This window comes from Lepidochelys kempii, chromosome 7 (genome assembly GCF_965140285.1).
Source record: "Lepidochelys kempii isolate rLepKem1 chromosome 7, rLepKem1.hap1, whole genome shotgun sequence".
Lineage (NCBI taxonomy): Eukaryota > Metazoa > Chordata > Testudines > Cheloniidae > Lepidochelys > Lepidochelys kempii.
In genome coordinates, this window is record NC_136386.1 from 1,591,491 (window position 1) to 1,616,047 (window position 24,557).

The following is a 24,557-nucleotide window of genomic DNA, read 5'->3' on the forward strand; positions in this document are numbered from 1 at the left end:
CAGCCCCTCTGTAGAAATGCCCTATGGTCACATCAGCATCTTGTGAGCAACTAGAAGGAGTAAAATAATGGGTATTTCCCCACTTAAGAGGTCTCTGCCAAGAGAGTTAGATTAACTTTTAACATGGGCTTACTGAAAACTGACACATCTGCGCTATGAAACATCATTGTAAAACTTGGCCATTTCCCAGAGTCCCTTGATCTGGAAAGCCAAGATTATTAATTTATTATTATTTTAAGACTAGATTAATGCTATGATAAGCAGCTGTTGATATCTGAATGAGGAAACGAGTGCATGCTGACCTCACAGAAAAGTGGCAACCTTGGATCTACAGTGTTTTCTTCTAGAGAAGCTGCATTAGACCTGTGCAGTTTGACCAGTCCTATTCATGCCTGCTGCAGGGAAAGAGGAGCTGTGACGGTTAGTGACAGATTCCAAAAGCCTTTCTTTAAACATGTCTTGACATGAAATCCCCTTAAAATTTCATTAAACCCCATGATGGAGTTTTAATTGAAACACCCGAGATTAGTTTCTTCTTGGTCCCTACAAATTCATGCCATAAGGAGCTTTGGAACTTCCCTGGTCCTGCGAGGAAATGGTTGCAGCGATATTGCATGAGTGCAGGGACTGGACGAGATGATCTCTCGAGGTCCCTTCGAGTCCTATGATTCTAGGATACCTATCTGCCATAGCATAGCAGCTTCTTGTAGAGGGACACTATTTTGTATTGTTTGTATCATTGTAGCACCTAGGAGCCCTACTCGTTGATGAGAATCCCATTGTACTAGCTGCTGTGAAAGAACAGAAGAATGCAGGCAATACTGATTTTCTGCAGCATCAGGAAACTTAAGCAATCTCACATGGTTTGCTTCAATGGAGAAGCAAAGTTAACAGCTTGGCTGGGATTTGTTGGGCAGAATTTTGAGTCTGAAGGAACAAAGCCAGGACCTAAACTGGGACTCCAGAAGCTACTTCATCTGTACAGAATCCTCTGTGCAGTTTCTTACACCAACATTGCTGGCAATGACCTTTGCACCCGGCAGGGACATTAAAAGGCTACAGCAGCTCTGGCCAAAGAGATGTGTCCTACCCGCTCAAAATAGAACAAGTACTTCTTAAGGGCCTCCCTGGCCTGTGCTTGCTGACTCTGGTTTACAATATCAGGATTCTCTTTGTACCGACTGCATTCGTAGTACTCGCTACCGTGGGTCTTCCAGTCCCCCAGACACATCCAGCAGAAGTCTGCAGAGAACAAGGCACAATCACTGTGATGCATAGAAAAAATGAGTTTCCAGAAACCAAGTTACAGAGAAACAGCCCCTCTGTCTCAGGGGTTTCCTTTAGCCAAGCAGCATGTAAAGTTTATTTGTGCCATTTTGCCCAGGGGGAAAACAGAATACAGCTTGTGGGCCAAATATAACCCCGTCTTGGGGGTCTGTATCTAAATATGGAGATGCAGCTTGTGAGGTATCACTTCCAGCGTGTTAGAGACACTGCTTGGATCCACACGGAGTGTTGGAAACTGGGACATGCAATCTGCGCAGGCTGCACCTCAGTTACAGAAGAGGGCAGCTGCAGCTCTCTGATTATTGGCAAGTTGCCAGCATGGGTCTCTGATGGATTAGATTTGAAGGATCCTAATCTGATCAAGCAGTGAACAAATCCACACAGACAATCCACTTCCAATTCTCACGGGTGCGCAGTGGGTGGTGTTGGTGGCCTGTGATACACAGGTCAGACTCGATGATCTGAGGGTCCCTTCTCGCCTTAAATTGTGTGACTCTAAGACACCTATCCATATCCAGTGGTTTAGGAAATGGCGTCAGATGAGAAGTCACTGAGGGCAAGCCTACACTTGAAACGCTGGATTAGCACTACTGTGCTGCTGTAGCACGCAAGTGAAAACACTCCTACGTTGAAGGGAGAGAGCTCTCCCGTTGACCTAGTTAATCCACCTCTGCAAGAGGCGGTAGCTATCACTGGGAGAAGCCCTCCCGCTGACACAGCGCTGTCTACACAAAGGGTTAGGCTGGTATAACTATGTTGCGCGGGGTGTGGATTTCTCACATCCGAGCCCCGTACCTATACGGATACAAGTTGGCAGCGTAGTCCCGGCTTGAGGGAGAGGACGTAGGTAAAAGAGCCAAGGAGAAAAAGTAGAGCAACAACTAAACCCACAAAACAGACCTGCCTGGTTTTAGAGGTGGGATACTTGTAGTGTTCTGTCAGGAAGGAGAAAAGATGGGGGTTAAACAGTTGCTGTACAAATTGCTTCTGAAAGGCTTACCTTTCCCATTCAGTTTGGTTGAAATCTGCTAATTTCACCGAAGGGGTAGCCTGCTCTCTTTCCAGTTTCAATCACTGTGGTATCTAGGAACTTGTTGCTCACCTACTCCTGATACCACAGCATCCCACCGAGTCACTACCATTCCTGCTGATCTTCTAGCAGCAAAGGAAGTGAACTGGGATGGGCAGATTTTAAATGTTTTCTGAGGGGGGTTATCTTCCTTAGCCTCCCTACTGGCTGATAGCTGCAACATGGGAGCCCCAGCAGCAGGTAGTCTCACCCACTTCTTTGGGATAAGAGAAATTTACCATCCCACAAAAACCATTTGCTCTGCATTCCTGATATTTTACAGGGCTTTGATAAGGGTTGAAGACAACCAGGCTGCTTCTTGCTTGGGAATGGACTGAGGAGCAGTCTAGCGGATAAGGTTATAGAGATCAGCAACAGACCTACACTTGCTTTTTTGGTTTGGTCTATGTAGGGGCTAATTCTGTCCATCAGTGAACATAAAGTAAGGCTAATTTGACATAAAGGCTCAGAGTTCCATTACAATGCAAGTGGTTTCACCTGGTGGTACAGAAATCCATGTACAAAACAAGAACTACATCAGGAAACCTTTTAAACACCAGAGCACATTTCTGAGGAGCATCAATCTTATGACAGAAAGGGAGCTGAAGACCTTTTTACAGCGTTAAATCTAAATGCCACCGAAGCATCAGAAACCAGTTAAAAACATAGAAAGTGAAACAACAACCCTCTATCACCAAGTCAGATGTGTAATTAGAATCCTCTTCATATTTGTACTGGGAGAAATGGTTAACTGGCTATTTAGGACAACAAAATTGACTACCGGGGTAATAAAGGAATATTCCGCTTCCCCAACAGATTTCAGATACTGCTACTTACCGTGCTTGCATTTAGAGCATTGCTGAAAAAGAAGGAAAGATGAGACATTAGCAATCTGCAAAAGGACAGAAAGGTTTCAGCTAAAGACAAGGAAGATCTGAAGTATTCAGGGGATTGCTCACCATGTGATTGCAGCCTCCATTCTTTTCAATACAGATATTGCACTTGGGACACTGGGAAAAACAAAAGCATTAATTAGATCCAGCTGGTCTGTAATATTCCTTAAGAACATAATGCCAGCTCCATTATTCCACATATGCTATTCCTGTCAAACCCATTTTAAAATGGGATGAAGGGGGGATGGATGGATGGCTCAGGGCATCAACAACAGATCAGTGGTTTGAGATAACAGTTCCAAGGAATAAGGTCATTATTCTTAGCGTTACCACTTGTGAACCAAAGTTCAGTCTCAATAGTTACCATTAACAGGCTGGTCAGGTTTAGCAATTCAACCAGTTTACATAGAAAGACAGTACTGGCCATAGTGACTCAGACCACAGGACCATCTAGCTTTGTATGCTGCCTTCAGTAGTAGCCGATTGGTAACTGCTTCAGAGGAAGTACAAAGCCATCATACACCTGCCTGACTACACAGTGCTTTACCTAGGTTTCTTTGTTCCACAGGTAATCAGTTGATATTCTGCACAATTTGACTGCTATTATATTTTCGTGGTTTGCATAGCTATAGGAAGTAATCCAGCTTTGCCAATTTGAATCTGAAGACACCAAATCATATCACAGTCAAGAATTGCCATGACCAGTCTGGATATATTGGGGTCTCTGACCTAGAAACTAAGGACACTGAATTCATAACCATTTCCCTGAACCATAAAGTTCTAAATTAAATCCAGCTACAATGAATTCCAAAGGTTCACCTCACGCTGCATAAATAGCTCCTTTTCTTGAGTCTAAATCTGTTGCCTTTAAATTAATCACGTGCTCAGAAAACCTAAGTTATGGACAAAGACCTTTAAGTCATGGAGTCCCTTTGGCTCCCCCAGCCAGAACAGTACTAGGCCTTACAATAGGCATATTCCTTTTCACACTGCCCTGCATAGCTATGCAGACTTAAACTGCATCCCCCACTTCAGGCTAGATAACCCTACGACTTTTGCTTATAACGCCTCATCCTACAAATGGAAACTGACGCTCTAGAGCTTTTCATTCTCCGAAATCCATGGTTAGAACCAAAGCTATACACTGTTACAAATGGGGATGGGCTATATTATCTACCCTTCGTGTATCCAAGCATTCTCCTTTAAAAAAAAAAATTTAACTGCAGCTGTACACCAGACAAGTGCTTGAGCCAACCACCGTGCTGCTTCTCTGCCATTAGAGGGCAACATACCCAGCTGCAGATTAATGCTTGCAATGAATTTAGCAGAATGAAGACTAGGGTATAGAGGGAGCACTTCGGTAACCAGCTCTACACACAGGTGGGTTTCCCAGTTTAAAGTGTATTTGCAGTAATAGAGTCAGCCATAGAATCACAGAAATGTAGGACTGGAAGGGACCTCAACAGGTCGTCGAGTCCAGTCCTCTGTGCTGAGGCAGGACTAAGTATTATCCAGAATCTAGAGCATCCCTGGCAGGTGTTTATCTAACCTGTTCTTAAAAACCTCCATGACAGACATTTCACAACCTCTCTTGGTATTTTTTTCCAGTGCTTAACCACCCTGACAGTTAGGAAGTTTTTCCTAATGTCTAACCTAAATCTCCCTTGCTGCAATTTAAGCCTACTGCTTCTTGTCCTGCCCTCAGTGGAAAAGGAGAACAATTTATCACCCATCTCTTTACAAGGTTTTACAAACTTGAAGAGTTATCCAGTCCCCTCTCAGTCTTCTCCAGACTAAACAAACCCAATTTTTTTCAATCTTCCCTCATAGGTCATGTTTTCTAGACCTTTAATAATTTTTATTGCTCTTCTCTGGACTTTCTCCAGTTTGTTCACATCTTTCCCGAAGTGTGGTGCCCAGAACTGGACACAATACTCCAATTGAAGCCTTATCAGTACCGTGTAGAGTGGAATAATTACTTCTTGTGTCTTACTCACAACACTCCTGCTAATACATCCCAGAATGATGTGATCCATTGAAACCCCACAAATCCTTTTCCGCAGTACTTGTTCCTAGGCAGTCATTTCCCGTTTTATATTTCTGCAATTGATTATTCCTTCCTAAGTCCAGTACTTTGCATTTGTCCTTATTGAATTTCATCTTCTTTATTTCAATCCATTTCTTCAGTTTGTCAAGAACATTTTGAATTCTAATTCTGTCATCCAAAGTGCTTGCAACCTACCAGCTTGGCATCATCCGCAAGCTTTATAAGTGTACTCTCTATGCCAGTCTCCAAATCATTGATGAAGATATTGAATAGAACCGGACCCAGGACAGATCCCTTTAGGGCCCCACTTGATATGCCCTTCATGCTTGACTGTGTGAACCACTGATAACTACGCTTTGAGTACAGCTTTCTAACCAGTTGTGAACCCACCTTACAGGAGGTTCATCTCGGGTATATTTCCCTAGTGTACTTAAGCGAACGTCATGTGAGATAGTATCAAAAGCCTTATTAAAGTCAAGATATATCACCTCTACTGCTTCCCCCTCAGCCCTCCACCAGGCTTATTATCCTATCAAAGAAGGATTTTAGGTTGGTTTGACATATGTTGTGACAAATCCATTCTGACTGTTACTTATCAGCTTATCTTCTAGCTACTTATAAAATGATTGTTCCAGTATTTGCTCCATTCCGTTTCTTGGTACCAAAGTTAAGCTGACTGGTCTACAATTTCCTGGGTTGTCCTTATTCCCCCTTTTATGGATAGGTACTATATTTGCCTATTTCCAGTCCTCTGGGATCTCTCCCACTCTCTCCATGAGTTCTCAAAGATAAGTGCTAATGGCTCAGAGATCTCTTCAGCCAGTTCCCAAAGTATTCTAGAATGTATTTTGTCAGGCCCTGCCAACTTGAAGACATCCAACTTGTCTAAGCTGTGTGTCCACTAGCACTTTTGTCGGGATAAGTTTCACTGACAAAAGAGCTCTCTCCCACCGGCATGGAGTGGCTACAAAGGAGACCTTACAGCGACGCCGCTGCAGTGGTACAGCTGTGCCACTGTAAGATCTGTACTGTAGACATAGCCTAAGTAATTTTTAACTTGTTCTTTCCCAAATCAGCCTCAGATCCTACCTCATTTACACCGATGTTCACTAGCTTAGTCATCCTATCACTGCTAACCTTTCTGGTGAAAACTGAAACAAAATAGGCAATTAACACTTCAGCCATTGCTGCATTTTCTGTTATGGTCTTTCCTTCCTCATTGAGTAATGGGACCTACCTTGTCTTTGGTCTTGCTTCTAACGTGTTTGTAAAATGTTTTCTTGTTACCCTTCATGTCCCTAGCTATTTTAATTTCACTTTGTGCCTTGGCCTTTCTAATTTTGTCCCTACACACTTGTGTTTTTTTTTTATACTCATTCTTCGTAATTTGACCTAGTTTCTACTTTCTGTAGAACTCTTTTTTTGAATTTCACGTCATTGAAGATCTCCTGGCTAAGACAGGGTGGGGCCTCTTACCAGACTTCCTTTCTTTCCTACCCATTAGGGTAGTTTGCTCTTGTGCCCTTAATAGGGTCTCTCTAAAATAACTGCCAACTCTCCTGAACCCTGGTTTTGCTTACACTTGCTTCCCACAGGATATTACCTACCTATTTGCTGAGTTTGCTAAAGTTCGCCTCCTTGAAGTTCATTGTCTTTATTCTGCTGTTTTTCCTCTTACCATTCCCTTAGACTCATGATCGCTATCATTTCATGATCACTTTTATCCAAGCTGCCTTCCACCTTCAAATTCTCAACCAGTTCCTCCCTGTTTGTTAGAATCAGATCTCCCCTAGTCACTTCCTCTACCTTCTGTAATAATTTGTCTGCAATATATTTCAAGAATTTGTTGGATAATTTGTCCCCCGTATTATTTTCATCAACAGATGTGTAGGTACTTGAAATCCCCCATCACTACTGAGTCCTGAGCTACAGATGATTTTGTTAAGTTGTTTAAAAAAAAGCCTCACCCACCTCTTCTTCCAAGTTAGGCAGTCCATAGTAGATCCCTACCATGACATCACCCTTGGGTTTTTATTCCTTTTATCCTCAAATATTTCAACCTCAGTTCAATTGTATATATCTGATAGACACAGCAACACCTCTTCCCTTTTTTCCTTGCCTGTCCTTCCTGAACAAGCAGTATCCTTCTATATCAGTATTCCAGTCATGTGAATTATCCCACCAAATCTCCGTGATGCCAATGATGTTGTAATTGTGATTATTCAGTAATATTTCTACTTCTTCCTGTTTATTCCCCATACTTCTTGCATTAGTGTATAGATATTTGTTCATTAGATTTCAAGGTATTCAAGCTCTTTGCACCAAAACCCCAAGTGGGAATTTACTAACATAAAAAAAGCAGCATAAAATGCTAAACATGCACAGAATTGCTCCCCTCTTCTCATCAGGGACTAGAAGCTTGAAAGGAATGTTGAGGCACTCTCCCTTACATCTTTAGTGTGAGCACTGATGTAGTTGGCTGTTTCAGAGTCATCTGCACACTTGGTGAGCCATTTCCGGATGGTGGCACAGTCTGTGGGAGCGTGGTACATCTGCCGACACTTGAAACTTAACAGGAAGAGAAAGAAATTCCAGTGTTCAGGAGAGTTAATACATTGTGTTAATAACCAAGAAGTCAATCTTTCCTTACAACCAGGATCTGGATGGGAAACAGGTGCAAGGAAAAAAGCAGTTCATTCCTAAATACCACAATGAGAGGGCCTGTGTTCAACCTTTAGAACTCCTGCCAGGTCCTTCTGGGAAGGATCATTTCCTTCTCCTGAAACTCTAACATATCATAGAATATCAGGGTTGGAAGAGACCTCAGGAGGTCATCTACTCAAAGCAGGACCAATCCCCAATTTTTGCCCCAGATCCCTAAATGGCCCGTCAAGGACTGAACTCACAACCCTGGGTTTAGCAGGCCAATGCTCAAACCACTGAGCTATCCCTCCCCCCTCAGTACCTCTCTTCTGAATGGCAGTGACTACAGGGCTCCCTCTCAGACAAGTGAGCATCTGGCTGCCTGATGAGCCACCATCATCTTTTCCCTGGAGCCCCAGCATCACTTTTAAGAGAACGGGAGCAAGCCTATGTCATCCCAGATAAATTCCAAATAGGCTTCTGTTCAGGGTTAATTGCATGAAACTACTGGGAGGCTTGGTTACTAACCCATGTATATTACTGTCCCTGGGACACTCAAGATGCAGCTAGACCTTTTGAGTAGGGGGTGTCAGAAGATACTCCAGCAGCAACCCTTTCAATGTTACTCCCACTTCTGTTACTCCTCTCGTGGACATTGCAAGCCAGGAAAGCACCATTAGCTTTCCTATCCTGTGGAAGTTTATTCTTATGCTGGAGAGGACCTCACACACATAGAGGTTTAAAGATACAGTATTCTAGACTTCACATACAGAAATCAACTGACATCTTATCTGAATGGTACGCTCTGTTTCTATGCAAATTTAGGAGCACTCACACCATGGAAGCCTGTGTGTGTAGTTAGGATATCGGAGTCCCTTGGCTTTGTGGTTCTCTGGATACTGGGAATGCACTAGAGACTCCGGGAACAGGAACGCTCAGAAATAAATATACAAACACAGGAAGCAGACAGGCCCCAGCAGTAGCAGTCATTAAGGCTTTGTACCCAAAATCACTCACCAATGCTTGTACCATAATTGGTAGATAATCCAAGCTACAGACGAAACTAGACGAGACTTGTTTTCCTTGATTACTAAGGGCCCAATTTTCAGAGGCGCTCAGAACCCACAGCTTCCATTGAGTTCAGCAAGAACTGACCACCACTGAAAGGCAGGCCCCAGCCTACACCCTTATTACACAGATGGCTCAAGTTACAAACAACCCTAGTAATGCAGTTGTAATGCTTCGACACACTAGACCTGTTCTCAAATGAAGTGACCTTAAGGAGAGCATATGCCTGTGCCACATGCTTTCCTCATAGCCTTTAAGCCTTTGACTTCCTTACCAGAAAACTTCGTTGCATCGATTGCACTGCACTCGCCGAGCTTTGGGCTCCTGTACCTGTATGACCATGGGGCAGTCTGCACCGGGACACAGCTGCAGCTGGTAATGGCTCTGCAAATACACCGAGTGGCAAGGTTAGCAATAGGCATGGGAGAATATTGATCTCCATTCTTAGTGAGTAAAAGTCCCGCCTTTTGTTAATGTGAATCCATAGTTCTTAGATCTGGAGAAGTCAATGGAAAGAGCCACCAGAAGATGTCCAACAGTGGGCAATCAATTTCTTCTACATGCAGAGGAGGTTAATTAGTTAAGTGCTTGTCCCAACAAAAGATTTGGAGGCTTTATATTTTGCATTTGTTCAAAGTTGAGGTTGCACTGGTTAGTCATGAAATGAGGAAATTCAAGATCCCATCCATAACGTCAGGAGACCATGATGAGAAACTCCAGACAGATCTTGAATCTCACTCTACTTGAACTCCTTCCCCCACACCTCATATTCCACCCCCTTGCTGCCCCAGGGCACAGACTCCGCTACTCAATTATGGCTAGTCTGTCCCCTCCCTGTGACTCCCTACAGTTGCTGGGGAGAGGGTGTCATTTGCCCACACGGCACCAGGCATCTAGAGTACTTCTTTCTCCGTCCAAGTCACTGAGTTACTTCCTCGAAATCTTGCCTTAAACATTCTTGTTCTCTCTAGCTTAGATGTGACTCATGAAGCTTTGCAGAGCGAAGGCACGTACAAAGAATGCTGTATAATAGTGACCTCAGCTGCATCAGGATGAGGGGCAAGTCTGTAGCTACCTAAAAATATTTCTTGGTCTTGCACCAATATTTACCATTCAGCTTAAGTTCTCCACTCTAACACTAGAGCACTTGGCTTCAAGATATGGGCCAAGCACCAGCTGGAGTCACTGGGATGACATTAGAGCAAGATTTACTCTGGCAAATCATGTGAGAACTCGGACAGTGAGCCCTGCACCACAACACAAGCCACAGACAACATGCCTGGCAGCTACAATCCTGCAGCTGCTACTGCATCTCTAGCCCCTGAACTCTCTAGAGAGGCATCATCAAGAAGCCCAGACATCAAGATCAATATTTTACAAGTCACTAGTGATTTTGGGTGCCCAGCTAGGGTGGGACACTTTACACCAACATTTCTCAAATGTGGCCACCAGGGGCTTTTCTTGGAGCCACAGCCTCCTGTGCTGTGATTGGGGGTGGGGAGGAGCAAAGCAGAGGCCCCTCCCACTCCCTGGTGCTCCTGGATGCACCATCTTTGTGATGGTTCCTGGGGCTGCAAGCAGGAGTTGGGTACTGCCCCCCTCTGGAAACACCATGGGCACAATGCGGGAGGACCAGGCAGCCAGTGAATTCCCCATCTTCCGAGAGGCAGCGGGGCTCAGGCTTTGGACTTCGGCCCTGGGGTGGCAGGGCTTCAGGCTCCAGTCCTGGGCTCCGGCTACGCGGTGGTGGGTCCCAGGTTCCAGCTGCATGGCTTCGGGCTCTGTCCTCTAGCCACAGATCCCCACTGCCTCCCCGGCCACCCACCTCTCTACTCCCATCACCCTGGCCCCTTCTGCCTCCCCTGACCTCCCATCCCGGGCTTAATTTGTCCCCAGACTTGCCAGGGCTGAGTAATTCTGCTGTGAAAAACAATACTTGTATGTTTGTGTCATAAATATAAAGGGAAGGGTAACCACCTTTCTGTATACAGAACTATAAAATCCCTCCTGGCCAGAGACAAAACCCTTTCACCTGTAAAGGGTTAAGAAGCTAAGATAACCTTGCTGGCACCTGACCAAAATGACCAATGAGGAGACAAGTTACTTTCAAAGCTGGGGGGGGACGACAAAGGTTCTGTCTGTGTGTGTGAGATGCTTTTGCTGGGACCAGAGTAGGAATGCAGGCCAGAACTCCTGTAAAAAGTCAGTAAGCAATCTAGCTAGAAATGCGTTAGATTCTGTTTTGTTTAAATGGCTGATAAAATAAGCTGTGCTGAATGGATTGTATATTCCTGTTTTTGTGTCTTTTTGTAACTTAAAGTTTTGCCTAGAGAGATTCTCTATGTTTTGAATCTGATTACCCTGTAAGGTATTTCCCTTCCTGATTTTACAGAGGTTTTTCTTTTACTTTTTCTTTAATTAAAATTCTCTTTTAAGAACCTGATTGCCTTTCATTGTTCTTAAGATCCAAGGGTTTGGGTCTGTGTTCACCTGTACAAATTGGTGAGGATTTTTATCAAGCCTTCCCCAGGAAAGGGGGTGTAGGGCTTGGGGGGATATTTTTGGGGGGAAGATGTCTCCAAGTGGGCTCTTTCCCGGTTCTTTGTTTAACATGCTTGGTGGTGGCAGCATAAGGTCCAAGGACAAAAAGGTAAAAAAGTTTGTACCTTGAGGAAGTTTTAACCTAAGCTGGTAAGAATAAGCTTAGGAGGTCTTTCATGCAGGTCCCCACATCTGTACCCTAGAGTTCAGAGTGGGGAAGGAACCTTGACAGTTTGTTAATATCACTTTTCACAACAGACTTAGTAGCTAGCAATAAATACATTACAGTGATTTGGATATGTGTATGTGCATATTTATTTCTTTTTCTTAAATCTACTTAAATATTTTAGGAAAAAGTGCAAGAGTGGCCACAAGCAAGAGTTGGTGGCCACACTCTGAGGCCACCAAATAATTTGTCTTGAGAACCCCTGCATTACAGGGTCCTATTTTGCAAGGGGAGGGTGCTCAGCACTTTGGGAAAAACACAAGCCCTTTTAAGAGGTCTCAAGTTGGGCCCTAAAAAATGAAGCTCCCAAACGGGTCACATTTGAAAATCTTGGCCCAAATATCTGACTACTGGGAATGGTCATGGCAAAGACCTACAGGAACATGAAGCAGAAAATACCTCCACGTAATCCCTGAAGAGGTAGCGCCGATATTTGTCTTTCAGCTCCTCGCTAGGCAGCAGTGGAAACACAAAGTCTTCTGGTGTCCGAAGTGGACAGTCCTGAGCCATGCAGGAGACCCCTATTAAAACAAGAGGCCAGTTGCTGCACAGTGCAATATGAACTGAGGAACTAATGCACGCAGATCAGAGACATGCTGTTCCCAACACAGCTTCTCAGGTGCAATTAATTGTTCTGATACAAGTGATACAACAGTTACATTTATCAGGGCTGCTGAAAAGCTGGAGTCCAGCTGCTTTCAGTGGAAGATGATGGAGGCAAGAGCATCTGGGGCAGTCCCAGTTTCACCGGTCAAAACACCTATAAGTGTGAAGTTACTGCTGTGCAACTGAAGGTCAGGTGAGAAGTCAGTCAACCTGCAGTAGCAATGGCTACTGATGGCTTCCACCAACACACAGGGGGCCTGTGGAAATACACTCAAAGATACCTAGACACTCAACTGCCAATGGACATCGAGGCCAAAGTGCTCATGGAGAACTGCAACCTTTAAACACAGTCTTGCAGCTTCAAACACCTCAGTGATGATGTCATAACCAGGCCTACAAGTTTCCCCTACTTGTGAGTTCAGCTGTAAGGAGTGAGTGAAAGTTCATAAAATGTCATAGTAACCTATAAAAATAAATGTTGGTGGAAAAAGGTGCAAAAAGTAGACAGAAAAACGGAATTAGTACAAACAAAAAGTTCTCCTAACATAATTCCAGGACTGTGTTAAGGTCACGCCTAGAAAAACGAGAACAATGTGAGTCTGGGAGTCAATGAACCAAAATTGGTGGGACAGTAATTATGCCTAAGTGATGGACAACTTAACGAGAGGATGGGCTATTCCACTCATCAGTCCCTTTTGGAGCCCTCAAAAAGAGACCCTGGGGGAAGCAAGCTGGCTACCACAATGCTGGCTGGCTGAAAGACAAGAGAAAGGGAAGGAGCAAGCTTCACTATCCTGGTTGCCACCTGCACCTTGAGCCTTCTTCATCCTAATCCTGAAAGATGTCCTGGCCAGGCCAGACCACATTAGGGGGAGCCAAATGACATTCACCACCTCTACCAGCTCAAGCTAAATCCATACCACCACCTGGGATGTGAAACTGTGCCACATTCCCACCCCCCTTTGTGTGTTTTTCCTTCCCCACTTTATTTCTTGTCCTTCCTATCCCTCTAATTTTTTCCTTCTGTTTACAAGAGTCTGGCTTAGTTGGCCAAGACTATGTATTTTGCTATACTGCTGTAAGCCACTGTCCAGAAAGAGACAGCTAAATGTAATATCTTAAAACAGCCCAACGCTGATACAAGTTTGCCAGGTCTCAGGCTTGCTGATAAGATCACACGTATGCCTACGTTCTTCCAGCAGTGAGACTGCAAGTGAGTCCATATCAGAGGCAGAAGTTGCATTTTCTACCTTTGCTGTTCTTTTCTCTTCCCCTTTCATGTGTGTTCATCTTATTTCATCTTCTAGAAAACGGGAGCAGATTTTAACAACTGCTCCAGCCCATCTTAACTAACTTTTCTCTTTTCCCCCAAAAGGATAGTTATTACCATTCAAGAGAGATTCAAATGTGGGTTTTTCCCCCTCTAAAGACGGTCCAACTAAGGGGAAAGGGTAAGATGTTAAGATGAAAGCCTTACTTAATATTTTACATTTCAAATGCTTTAACTGTTTTGTCCCTCTCACCCGTATTTTTAATAAAGGGCTAAAGAGATTTTTAATGATGTCTGTGCCATGGTACTAAGTAGGCAGGTTGAGGTCTCTGTATTCTAAATCCCGAACCTTGTTTAAAACTGTTTAATGTTAGACATTTACAAGGTCATGATAACGCCTTTACCTCTTTGGGACCATATATTCCACCTAAATTAATACAACAGTGACCTGTGATCACAGCCTGGCAGGATCAGAAAGATGAAGCAAGAGAGAAAGAGAATATAGACCAAAAGCTGTGTCCAATTTATAGCAGTGTTGCCAAAAGTACTGATATTTAAGTCCTTTTTATAAGTGCTAAATACACCATTTCAGAAGTACTTTTAAGTACACATATGCTGTGGAAATAGTACTTATAAATACATAAGTAAAAGAACAAGAACTTCCAACTCCTGAATTCCCTGCAATTGTTAAGTCAATTTATGGACAACTACTTAAATGATGTAAGCACTGAGTGGAAGAGAAAAAACAGCAACAATGAAGTTGTATTCATATATATAAATAGCCAAGGAATAACCATGAAAAAATATCCCCAATTTCCCAACAACCCTGCAGTGTTGGAGCATGCCCAGGGGGGTGGTAAGCATTTTCTATACCACCCTGCAGGGGATGCAGGTATTGGTCCTGTTCTGTCTGTGCAGGACATTGAGAGGTATGTGTCTCCCCGCCCCTGCTGGGCTGGGCCAGGCAGTGAGTCTCCCTGATGCCAGCTGCAGTGACCTATCAGAAGTGAAGTGGTGGGGCCACTACACTCCTTGGCTGCTGCGCCAGCCAGGCCAACAGAACAAAGCCTGGGCAGTCAGAACTCAGAGCCTGAAGGTCCCGAGTCAGGGCAACGGGTCCTGGGCCTGTCAGAATCCAGGACAGTTGGGAGAGATGTGATTTTTTTTAAAAACAAACACTGTTTTGAAGAAGTAGTTGCAGATTAGGAAAAAGTTATGTATGCTTGAAGTACCTTTAAAATGTACTTAAATCCAAGTGCTAAGTACAGACTCTTTAAAGTACTTAATTAGAAGTATATAGAGCACTTCAAAATACATCAGTATATACAAATGTACTTAAGTACACAGGAGCGGTGATTTATAGTTACTTGTTGGGAGGCAACGGCATCCTCTAGGGACCAGGCTAAGATTACAGAGATCCTGGCAATTATGGATTCAGTCCAAACCAGCAGCCAGTTTAAATATTTAACGCACTGATTTTCCATACAGACCAATTGCATGCTTCATTTTCTCAATATTAAGACATTAAAGTGACTGGTCCAGCCGCCTTGAGGAATGGGGGAGGAGGTGAGGAGGTCAATGCATCAAATAAAAACCCAAAGCATCTGCCTTGAACTCACCAACTCCGACACCATCCTTGACGAGTACTGTACAATGCTGCTCCCAGCAGCTACGGCAAAACTGGTGCTGACAAGCCAGAGAGAGTAAGTTCTCCTTTCGGACAAACTGCATACACACTGCACAGTGATGGGAGGAATGTACCATTGTCTGAAAGAGAGGTGCAAATCAGAGTTGGGCTGAAATGGTTCCTGGCACCACTTAGCTCTTCTGGCCCTGTAAGCCCAAAATGACCCTCACCAGCCCTTACATGGCACTGTTGTGGAAGGAGCCCAGTGTTGTCTCTAAAACTTTACCCCAGGACAGACTCACCTTCACCTAATTCAGACTGCCCTTGGCTTCAGCTCATCAGAGGCTGGGAGAAGGAGCCATCTAGGAAAGGCGCATGCTGCTTCACCAATTAGTTCTTTTTAGGAGCCTTTTAAGTGTCAGAGGACAACAGACAAGTCTTTCACTTTCCTCATCCCAGTCACTGGACTGCCTCAGAGTTGGATCTGGTGTATTACCCACAAGGAGATTTGTTTTTCTGGTCTCTATCCTTGTCCCGCTACCAAATGCAGATTAACCATCCCTTTGAAATACACCATTGCATTATTTCTTTCTTCGGTTAGTTTTTCCATCTACCTTGTTAGCAAAGGTCAATTCAAAAGGGACTCGTTCATTCACTGTCTGGCTAGATCCCAGGAAGCAGTCGTTCTGGGAACTCACCTATCAGTGTCTGTGCAGCTGGACAGCAATTTCAGATGACAAATGATGCAAGCGAATGTAGCACCTTTATGCACATCAGTGTTTGTGGGGAGGGAAAGCAGATCCCAGACCACTGTGAAGTTCAAGGAACCTCTCCTATCTCTTCACCTTCACTTGTGCCACATATTGCACAGCAGACACCATCCTTCTGGCTGAGGAGGAATGGGCAGTATTCATTGCAAAGTTATTGTTACTCCCAGGCCCTGCTGGCCCAGGAAGCAAGTCATTAGGAAACAATCTGGATCTCCCATGTGGTCGTGAAGAACAAGCCACTAAACAACAGATGCAGCCCTTAGCCACTCCTGTTCTGTTTCATCTCACCCATACAAGCTGAAGGGGAAGTAGGTTAACAGAGGACCACCTACAGCTAGATTCTGCCTCCACATCCGGAAGCAAAAGTTTATATACCCATTTGTCCCTTTCAGACTGAAGCCATAATGCAAATCCCTTTCTGGAAGGTACTAAAGCTTTAAGGTGTTAGAGAAACCTGCATGGGATAACTCATCTCCCAGGCCTGCCTATGCACTCTTAGAACACAGCCACTGCTGAACGACAGTGCAAGGGCCTGTCCACACTAGGAGTATAACTCTGTTGTAGCATCATCGTCTGCCACGGTAGGAGCATCTTTGTTCTAAGAGACCTATTCCTATTGTTGCTGAAAAGAGTTCTCTAACAGCGTTAGGGATCACTTATTGCCTAGATCAAGAAAACATTTATTTGGGCAGCAGGCAGTTTCCCCAGTTCTAGCTAACTGTCTCTCTAGAAAAGTTTCAACTATAATTCTCCTGTAGAGGGAACTGAAGCAGAGTGACTTGCCCCAACAAAGCACGTAGCAGAGCTAGGAACTAGACCCAGATTTTTCAAGTCCTAATCCAATGCCTTAACGACCTCACCCTTCCTCCCAAAGGTACAGAACACCATTTCAGAGGAGGGCACCTAGATGAAAGCAAATACAAGAAAACTAGATAAAGTTCATAAGTGCTCAGGGCCCATTTCATAACATGTGGAGTAATAAAGATTAAGTTAATCTGGAACCCAAATATGCTAGAGAGTTTATTTTAAATCCATGCAGCCTTCCACATTTAGCGTTTTTCTTTTTCTTCTTCATCAACTAGCTGCAAGTTGACTCAGATGCAACAGCAACTACCCATTGTAAAAAATCAGCCTCCTCTAGATCCAATATTCTATAATCCAGCTTCTGACAAGTCACAATCCATTCCCAGAACAACTATTTGTAACATAACCCATTGGATTGCAACACCCACAGCAAATGAATCCTGTAAACATGCAGTAGGAAGCTTCTAACTGAGAGGCAAGTTTCCAAAGACTCTTCACTGCTGCAAAACCTAAACTGTGGGTTCAAAGGTCATTATGAAACTGGTTGGGAAGAAGCATCCTTTGTAGATTGGCCTCAACATCCTCAAGCACAGCAATGCAGCCACCTCAGGACAACACCCAATTTCAGTAACAAATAGGCCTTATTTTCTCTATCAACCCCTAGTTCTCCTAAGACCTCTTTTAGAAACAAACAAACAGAGAGCAAGACCCAAAGAGCCATCTTGGGCCGTGTGAATTCTGCAGAACTACTCACTCCCATGTTTTATCTAACTTGCTCTTGAAGAGCTATAGTGATTTACTCATCTGTAGAGGTTATTCATGTACATTAACTGCCACGCCATATGAAGGCTTATATGTAAGTGCCAGAGACATCTTGGCTCACTGTAAAACAGCAGCAGGAGTTATCGGGTTACGGTTTAAAACACTAAGTCTGCACAAAATGTTAGTGTGAGGCTGGCCAGGCAATGAGTAAGGTGACCCTAGAATGGGGTGGTGCAGACTGAAGTAGCCAGTTACTTACATGTCTGGATGAGGTGGGTTGAACTCGTGCTTCCACTAGCAACTGGGCAGAATTAGACTTGTGCCTGGAAGGGTGAATTTAAGAATTAAACGCGTGCACCAAAATGCATTTTGATTTTACAAGAACCATTTTGCCACTAATGAAGAGTAGCTTCTGGTTGAACTGGAGTGGAGTTGCAGAAGATACTTGATCAAGGAAAGTCTAAGTCCATTCTTCATGGAGGCCCTTGATGCAGCAAAGTGAACTCTTGCTAATAAAACCCTCCTTTTCTGGACATAACTAGCATAAGTTGCCAACTTTCTACTAGCACAAAACCAGAGGCCCTGCCCCCACTCACTCCATTGCCCCTCCCTCTGTCCTTCGCTCTCCCCACCCTCACTCACTCGCTCATTTTCACCAGGCTGGTTCAGGGGGTTGGGGTGCAGGAAGGGGTGAGGGCTCTGGAGTGGGGTCAGAAATGAGGAGTACAGGAGGTGGGAGGGGGTTCTGGGCTGAGGCAATGGGTTGGGATGCGAGAGGGCATGAGGGGTCTGGCTGGGGGTGCGGGCTCTGGGGTGGGGCCAGGGATGAGGGGTTTGGGTTGCAGGAGGGGGCTCCGGGCTGGGGGGGTGGAGCTGAGGTGTCCAGAGTATAGAAGGGGGCTCAAGGCTGAGGCAGGGGGTTAAGGTGCAGGAGGGAGTACGGGCTCTGTGGCTGGGACCAGAAATTAGGGGGTCAGGGTGCGGGAAGGGGGTTCTGGGCTGGGGGTTGGTGTGCAGGGGGGGTCGGGTGGGTGAGGGCTCCGGCTGGGGGTGCAGGCTCTGGGATGGGACTGGGGATGAGAGGTTTGGCGTGCAGGAGGGTGCTCTGGGCTGGTACCGAGGGGTTTGGAGGGCGGGAGGGGGAACAGGGCTGGGGCAGGGGGGTTGGGGCGCGGGAAGGGGTGAAGGGTGCAGGCTCCAGGTGGCGCTTACCTCAAGCGGTTCCTGGAAGCAACGGCACGTCCCCCCTTCGGCTCCTATGCAGAGGCGTGGCTGGGCAGCTCTGTGCATTGCCCCATTTACAGGCGCTGTCCCTGCAGCTCCCATTGGCCGCGGTTCTCAGCCAATGGGATCTGTGGAACCGGGGCTTGGGGTGGGGGCAGCACATGGAGCCCCTGGCTGCCCCTACGTGTAGGGGCTGGAGGGGGGACATGCCAATGCTTCCGGGAGCCATGCAGAGCCACTGCCTTAGCCCAGACTTTTAACGGCCCGGTCAGCAATGGTGACCGGAGCTGCCAAGGTCCCTTTTTGACAGGTATTCCGGTCAAAAACCGGGCAACCCTAAACTAGCACTGTTCAAAAAATAGTGACTATGGTTAACAGGGTGGATAAAAATTGTTTTTAATAAAAAACTGGACCTATCTGTGAGTTTTTTAAGGTTATATTAAATACAGTTTTATTTAAAAAAAAACCTATTTAAAATTAAATTTGAAATTAAATAGGCCTTTACTTAATAAAAAGAAAATAATTTAAATTTTAAAAATATTAAGCGTGACATGTTTGCTACAGAAATTTTAAAGAAAGTCAAACTATTGAACTGGTGGAAGTCACCGCTTAAGCACCTTGGAACCACAGTTTAAGCACTAACCCAACTTTTAACAGCAGTTCCTTCTGTTGGTGTAGAGAGAATATTTTCTTCATTTCAGTTTATTCAACTAGTTCAGTTCAGTGACTAGTTGATTCAAAGCTAAGAAACTAATGGCAAGCTGAAAAGAAGGAAAGCTTGTTTTCCTGTTCAAATCGCTGAATAAAAAAAACAGGTATAAGGTGGTGAGGTTTACTAATTCTAAAATCCTGAAGGAAATGGTGCCCAGAAACAATCAGTTCAATTCACTAACTATAGATATTATTTCCTTTAATAAATCAGTCGTAAATGAAAAACCTGTTTTGATAAACTTTTTTCTTATGTATGCAGCACATTTTAGGTAATTTTATTTAACTATTTTTTTTAAAATGCTGGTATGGTGCATTTGTAATTGAATTCCCATCCAAAAAGCTTGACAAAAATCAAAAGTAAAAAATTAGTTTAAATAAGAAATGCATCATTTACCATAATAAAAATGCAAAAATTAAGAATCTCACTAAGAAAGAAGCTAAATTGCTTAAATAAATCTCAGATTCAAAGATCAAAAGGGACCACTGTGGTTAGCCAGCGTGACCTCCTGCATAGCACAGGTTATAGAACTTCCCAGAAATAATTCCTAGAGCAGATATTTTAGAAAAATATCCAATCTGGATTTAAAAATTGCCAGTGTATCCTCCTGATTAGCAAAAAGCAGCACAAATTAGTGTAAAGGTTGTATTTAGTTGCAAATCATCACATTTTAATGGTTAACAACTAGTGAGAACCAACTTTTTAGGAAAATAACAGAAGTACACATGCAAAATGAGCTTAAAATCCATTATTTAAATGACCATTTCCCGCTTTCTGATTTAAATCACTTTGACTTAAATCAGCCCAGCGTGATGTTTAATCCAAATGTGAACTAGATTTCCCGTATATTCTTAGGATAGACCAACAGGATTTTCCTAATCTAAATCCCCTTTCAGCAAAGGCTGCTGACATTTCACACTTCAGTTTGGACAGTTTGGTCTCGCTTTGATTCCAATACATTATCTAGCTAAGTATTTATGCAATTGTATCAGAGCCCCCCACCCCCTAAGAACACCAAATAAGAAATAAGCAGCATTAGAAGTAGCCACATGTTGCTGTTTGGGGTTTCCAACACTGCAGAGGAAGGTTTTCACCATGGATGTACGCATCACTGAATTAAATCTAAGTCATTTCTATTCACTGTGGGATAGGTAAACCCCCTCTTCTTCTCACTCCACAACTTTTAGAGATTTAAATTAGGAGCCACCACTGAATTTATAACAAGTGCAGCTCAGGAAGGAAAATGGAAGTTTGACATTAGCTTGAGCACCAGATGCACTAACAAACAATCTGTAATGTTGCAATTTTAAAAATAAAGCCCCTCCCCAATGTACTCCTGTTCCAGATCTGACCACTTACATTGCAGAAGAGCAGTGGCTCCCATGCAGAAATCCCACCTTCTGGAGCTAGTTTCTACCAGGGGTCGGCAACCCGTGGCACACGGCTGCCAGCCGGGGTTCCGGCTGCCGCCCCCGCTCAGCCGACTGCCGGCCTGGGTGAACAGAACCCCGGGCCGGCAGTGGGCTGAGTGGGGCCGGCGGCCGGGACCCTGGCTGGCAGGAGCTGGCGGACAGAACCCCAGACTGGCAGCAGGCTGAGCTGCTCAGCCTGCCTCCAGTCTGGGATTCTGTCCACCGGTGTAGTGTATTAAATTTTTCCCCGTAGGAACGTGCTGCTTGCAGAGCACCACGACTGGCAGCCGTAAGTAGTACACTGTAAGTAACACATTCCTACGGGGAGAAATTTAATACACTACACCGGGGTAGGGAAGGCTGTGCCTCCCCAAACAGCCGGCCCACTTCCCGCCCCCTGACTGCCCCCCTTATAACCCCTGACCTATCTAAACCCCCCCGCTCCTTGTCCCCTGACCACCCCCTCCCAGGACCCCCACCCCCTGACTGCCCCCCTCAGAACCCTCCACCCCATCCAACCCCCTCTGCTCCTTGTCTCCTGACTGCCCCCTCCTGGGACCCCCCACCCCATCTGCCCCCCAGACCTCCCCCCATCCAAGCCCCCCTTCTCCCTGTCCCCTGACTGCCCCAACCCGTATCCACACCACTGACAGGCCCCCTGGGACTCCCACATCTACCCAACCACCCCTGTTCCCCGTCCCCTTACCATGCCACTCAGAGCACCAGGACTGGCAGCCATAAGTAGTACACCGTAAGTAGCACATTCCTATGGGGAGCAATTTAATACACTACACCCATCACCGCTCAGCCGGCTGATGTTCTGGAGTTCTCAAAATATGTTCTCTCACCCCTTTTCAAAAATTACACTACAATTAGCTTAAAAAGTTGAAAACTTAAAAACTTTATACATTTTTTAACGATTACTGTAATATACAAATAATGTTAATAAATACATAGGTTTGATGAAACAAAGTAGTTGTACTTATGTGCCTGTTCTTAATTTGGGTTTCTGATGATTTACCTTCTAAAAAAAAAATCTTGCCTGTCTCGCAGCCCCAGAAAGGGCATCTCGCACCCCAAGGGGGAGCGTGCAGCCCAGGTTAAGAACCACTGCACTAAACTGATAAGATCTGCATTTTAATTGAATTTTAAATGAAGCTTCTTAAACATTTTAAAAACCTTGTTTACTTTACATACAACAGTTTAGTTACGTAATGTAGACTTATAGAGTGAGACCTTTTAAAAATGTTAAAATGTATTAGCCCGGCACGCAAAACCTTAAATTAGAGTGAATAAATGAAGACTCGGCACACCGCTTCTGAAACGTTGCTGACCCCTGTTCTAGACTCTTTGGGGACCAGCTATGTGCCATGGGAAGCTTGCTTGCTTGCTCAGTCAATGTGCACTACACATCAGATAAAGAGTCATGACCCATGGCCATTCAGGAAACTGCATTTCCCCCACCCTCTCTGGAAGGGGTTGATTGCTAACAGGGACTTGTGGGGCAGAGTCACTCTTACTATTTCTGGACCAGCCAGAAGGAGATGCAAAGAGGCACTGGCCGCTGGCATGTGCTTCTCAGATGGGTTTGGACAGAATTTACACTCTGCCTTTGCAGCTTGTTGATCTGCTATAAGAATTGTTCAGTACTATGTGAGTGGCTACTGAGTCAGGATCCCACTTCCCAATATCCTGACTCAACATCCTTTCAGTGCTCTCCAGAAAAATCACCAATTGTATCCAGAAAGAGCAAAAAGCTTTAATTCGAAAGCATGACTGCCTTGTAAGCCGTCACTAGTTCAGTACCTGTTTATGGCCAGGGATCAGATTCTTCTTTCAGTGGAAAAACTTACTAGAAACAGGGTTAAGAAAACTGAGGAGATTCTAAAGGAAATTTTCCCTTTATTATAATCAACTACTGCTGCAGCTTTCTCAATATTCAAATTTAAAGCAAAATGCATTTGCAGTGCTTAATCCCTTAAAGAGATGGGAGCCCTCCAGGACAAACAAACATCATCTCTCCCCCTTTATTCCACCTACATTAGCTGGTCAGCTACGGGAATCCACTTATCAAAATGCAGCCTTCCTCTTCACTCCCGGGGTACAGTATGCAGCCTCCCTGATGGCCCAACCATTCTCTTGTGTAGATATCAGTGGGAAACATCCTGGTACGTTCATATTTGCAAAACAGTGAGAGTGAAAAGTGACTAGCATGGGATACATACAAGTTAGTCACACTTACCTTTCCAAAATCTCTGAGACTTGCCAGTGGAAACTAACTAATACAAGCTTAGCAACTGCATGAGACACCTGAAAAAGAGGAAAAAAGAATCAAGAGGCATATTTCCAGAGCCCCCCTTGTACACCTAGGAGTACGCACGCACTCACACACACACCACCCCATAATGCAGGTCACAGTTCAGACTTTTCTGTGCTAGTGGTCTGGGCTGGAAATGAATCCTATGAAATTTGTTTCTCAAACCATTTCACATAGTTCATATTTTCACCCACGGTCAGGGCCAAAAGAAACCTACAGTAAAACATGCCAATGCCTGCCACTATTTGCACCCAGAACCTGCAGGCCATTAATTTTCTAGCTCAAGCTTTAAAGAAGGGTCCCAGTTGAAACATATCCCCTCAATAAAAGGATAAACAATGCCCTGGGTGGGGAACGGAGCTACACATACAGCTGTACCTAAAGTAACCACTGTTCCAACGGATGCAATTTCATGCAGCCAAGTGAGAGAAACTCAAAACCTGACTGTTGCTTCCCCTGACTAGGCCTAAAAAGGGTGGGACTCAAGAGAGAAGAGGCAGGGGCCAGGTCATAATTAAGGTTAAGATTTTGTCACGGTTATTTTTAGTAAAAGTCACGGACAGGTCGCGGGCAATAAACAAAAATTCACAGGAGCCCATGACCTGTCTGTGACTTTTACTAAAAATAAGTGGTAGTGCGGGGGAGGAATGACAGCTGGAGCCCCATGGGGCGGGGACTGACAGCCCGAGTCCTGCCACAGGGGGCAAGAGAACTGACAGCCTGAACCCCACCACCACGGTGGGGGCAGGGGCACACAGCTGCAGTCCAGGCTCCAGCCGTGGGCACTGGCAACTGAAATCGAAGACGTCACAGAGGCCTGGTAAAGTCAGGGAACCAGTGACCTCCATGACTAAAGCGTATCTTTAGTCATAACAGAGCACACAAAGCCATGTGACTTGTGCATGAGCAAACAGACACCCCTTAATAAGCAGGGCGGAGAAGAGGTGCCCAGCTGCACATGGGGGCAGGGGATGTGGTAAGAAAGAAAAGGAAACATTTAGCTTTCCTGCCACAGGACTAGAGACTGTACAACTTCCAGTGATGGGTTGATGCACTGCAAGGGGTCTGGGGCAGAGGCTGGAATTAAATAATTTTTAACTGGTCTGAGCAAGGTAGCCCTGTGTAATTTTACAGAAAGGCTAAATGAAAAATATTTCCAGGTAACACCAAGAAGAGGAAGCAAGTTAGAGGTTTCAAATCTCACATTGTTTATCTTGGTTCAGTATTAATAGGAGCATAAAAGTGTGATGGGGCTGTAGGGTAAAGCTGGGGTCTGAACCAC

The 24,557-nt window shown here is 44.7% G+C and overlaps 1 protein-coding gene across 6 annotated transcripts in view; it reads right to left on the reverse strand.

Moving 5' to 3' along the window:
• ARIH2 (ariadne RBR E3 ubiquitin protein ligase 2) overlaps positions 1 to 24,557 on the reverse strand; it is a 53,982-nt gene that overhangs the window by 6,023 nt on the left and 23,402 nt on the right. For all 6 annotated transcript variants that reach the window (XR_012159736.2, XM_073350882.2, XM_073350883.2 and 3 more), the window contains exons 3-11: positions 23,201 to 23,268; positions 17,873 to 17,936; positions 15,270 to 15,417; positions 12,174 to 12,295; positions 9,282 to 9,391; positions 7,747 to 7,864; positions 3,316 to 3,366; positions 3,194 to 3,215; positions 1,091 to 1,242 (exon numbers count right to left, since the gene is read on the reverse strand). Coding sequence is in view for 5 of the 6 variants with exons in the window: in XM_073350882.2 (XP_073206983.1) it covers positions 1,091 to 1,242; positions 3,194 to 3,215; positions 3,316 to 3,366; positions 7,747 to 7,864; positions 9,282 to 9,391; positions 12,174 to 12,295; positions 15,270 to 15,417; positions 17,873 to 17,936; positions 23,201 to 23,268 (855 nt within the window). In the remaining variant the exon portion in view is untranslated. The remainder of the gene's footprint in view (positions 1 to 1,090; positions 1,243 to 3,193; positions 3,216 to 3,315; positions 3,367 to 7,746; positions 7,865 to 9,281; positions 9,392 to 12,173; positions 12,296 to 15,269; positions 15,418 to 17,872; positions 17,937 to 23,200; positions 23,269 to 24,557) is intronic.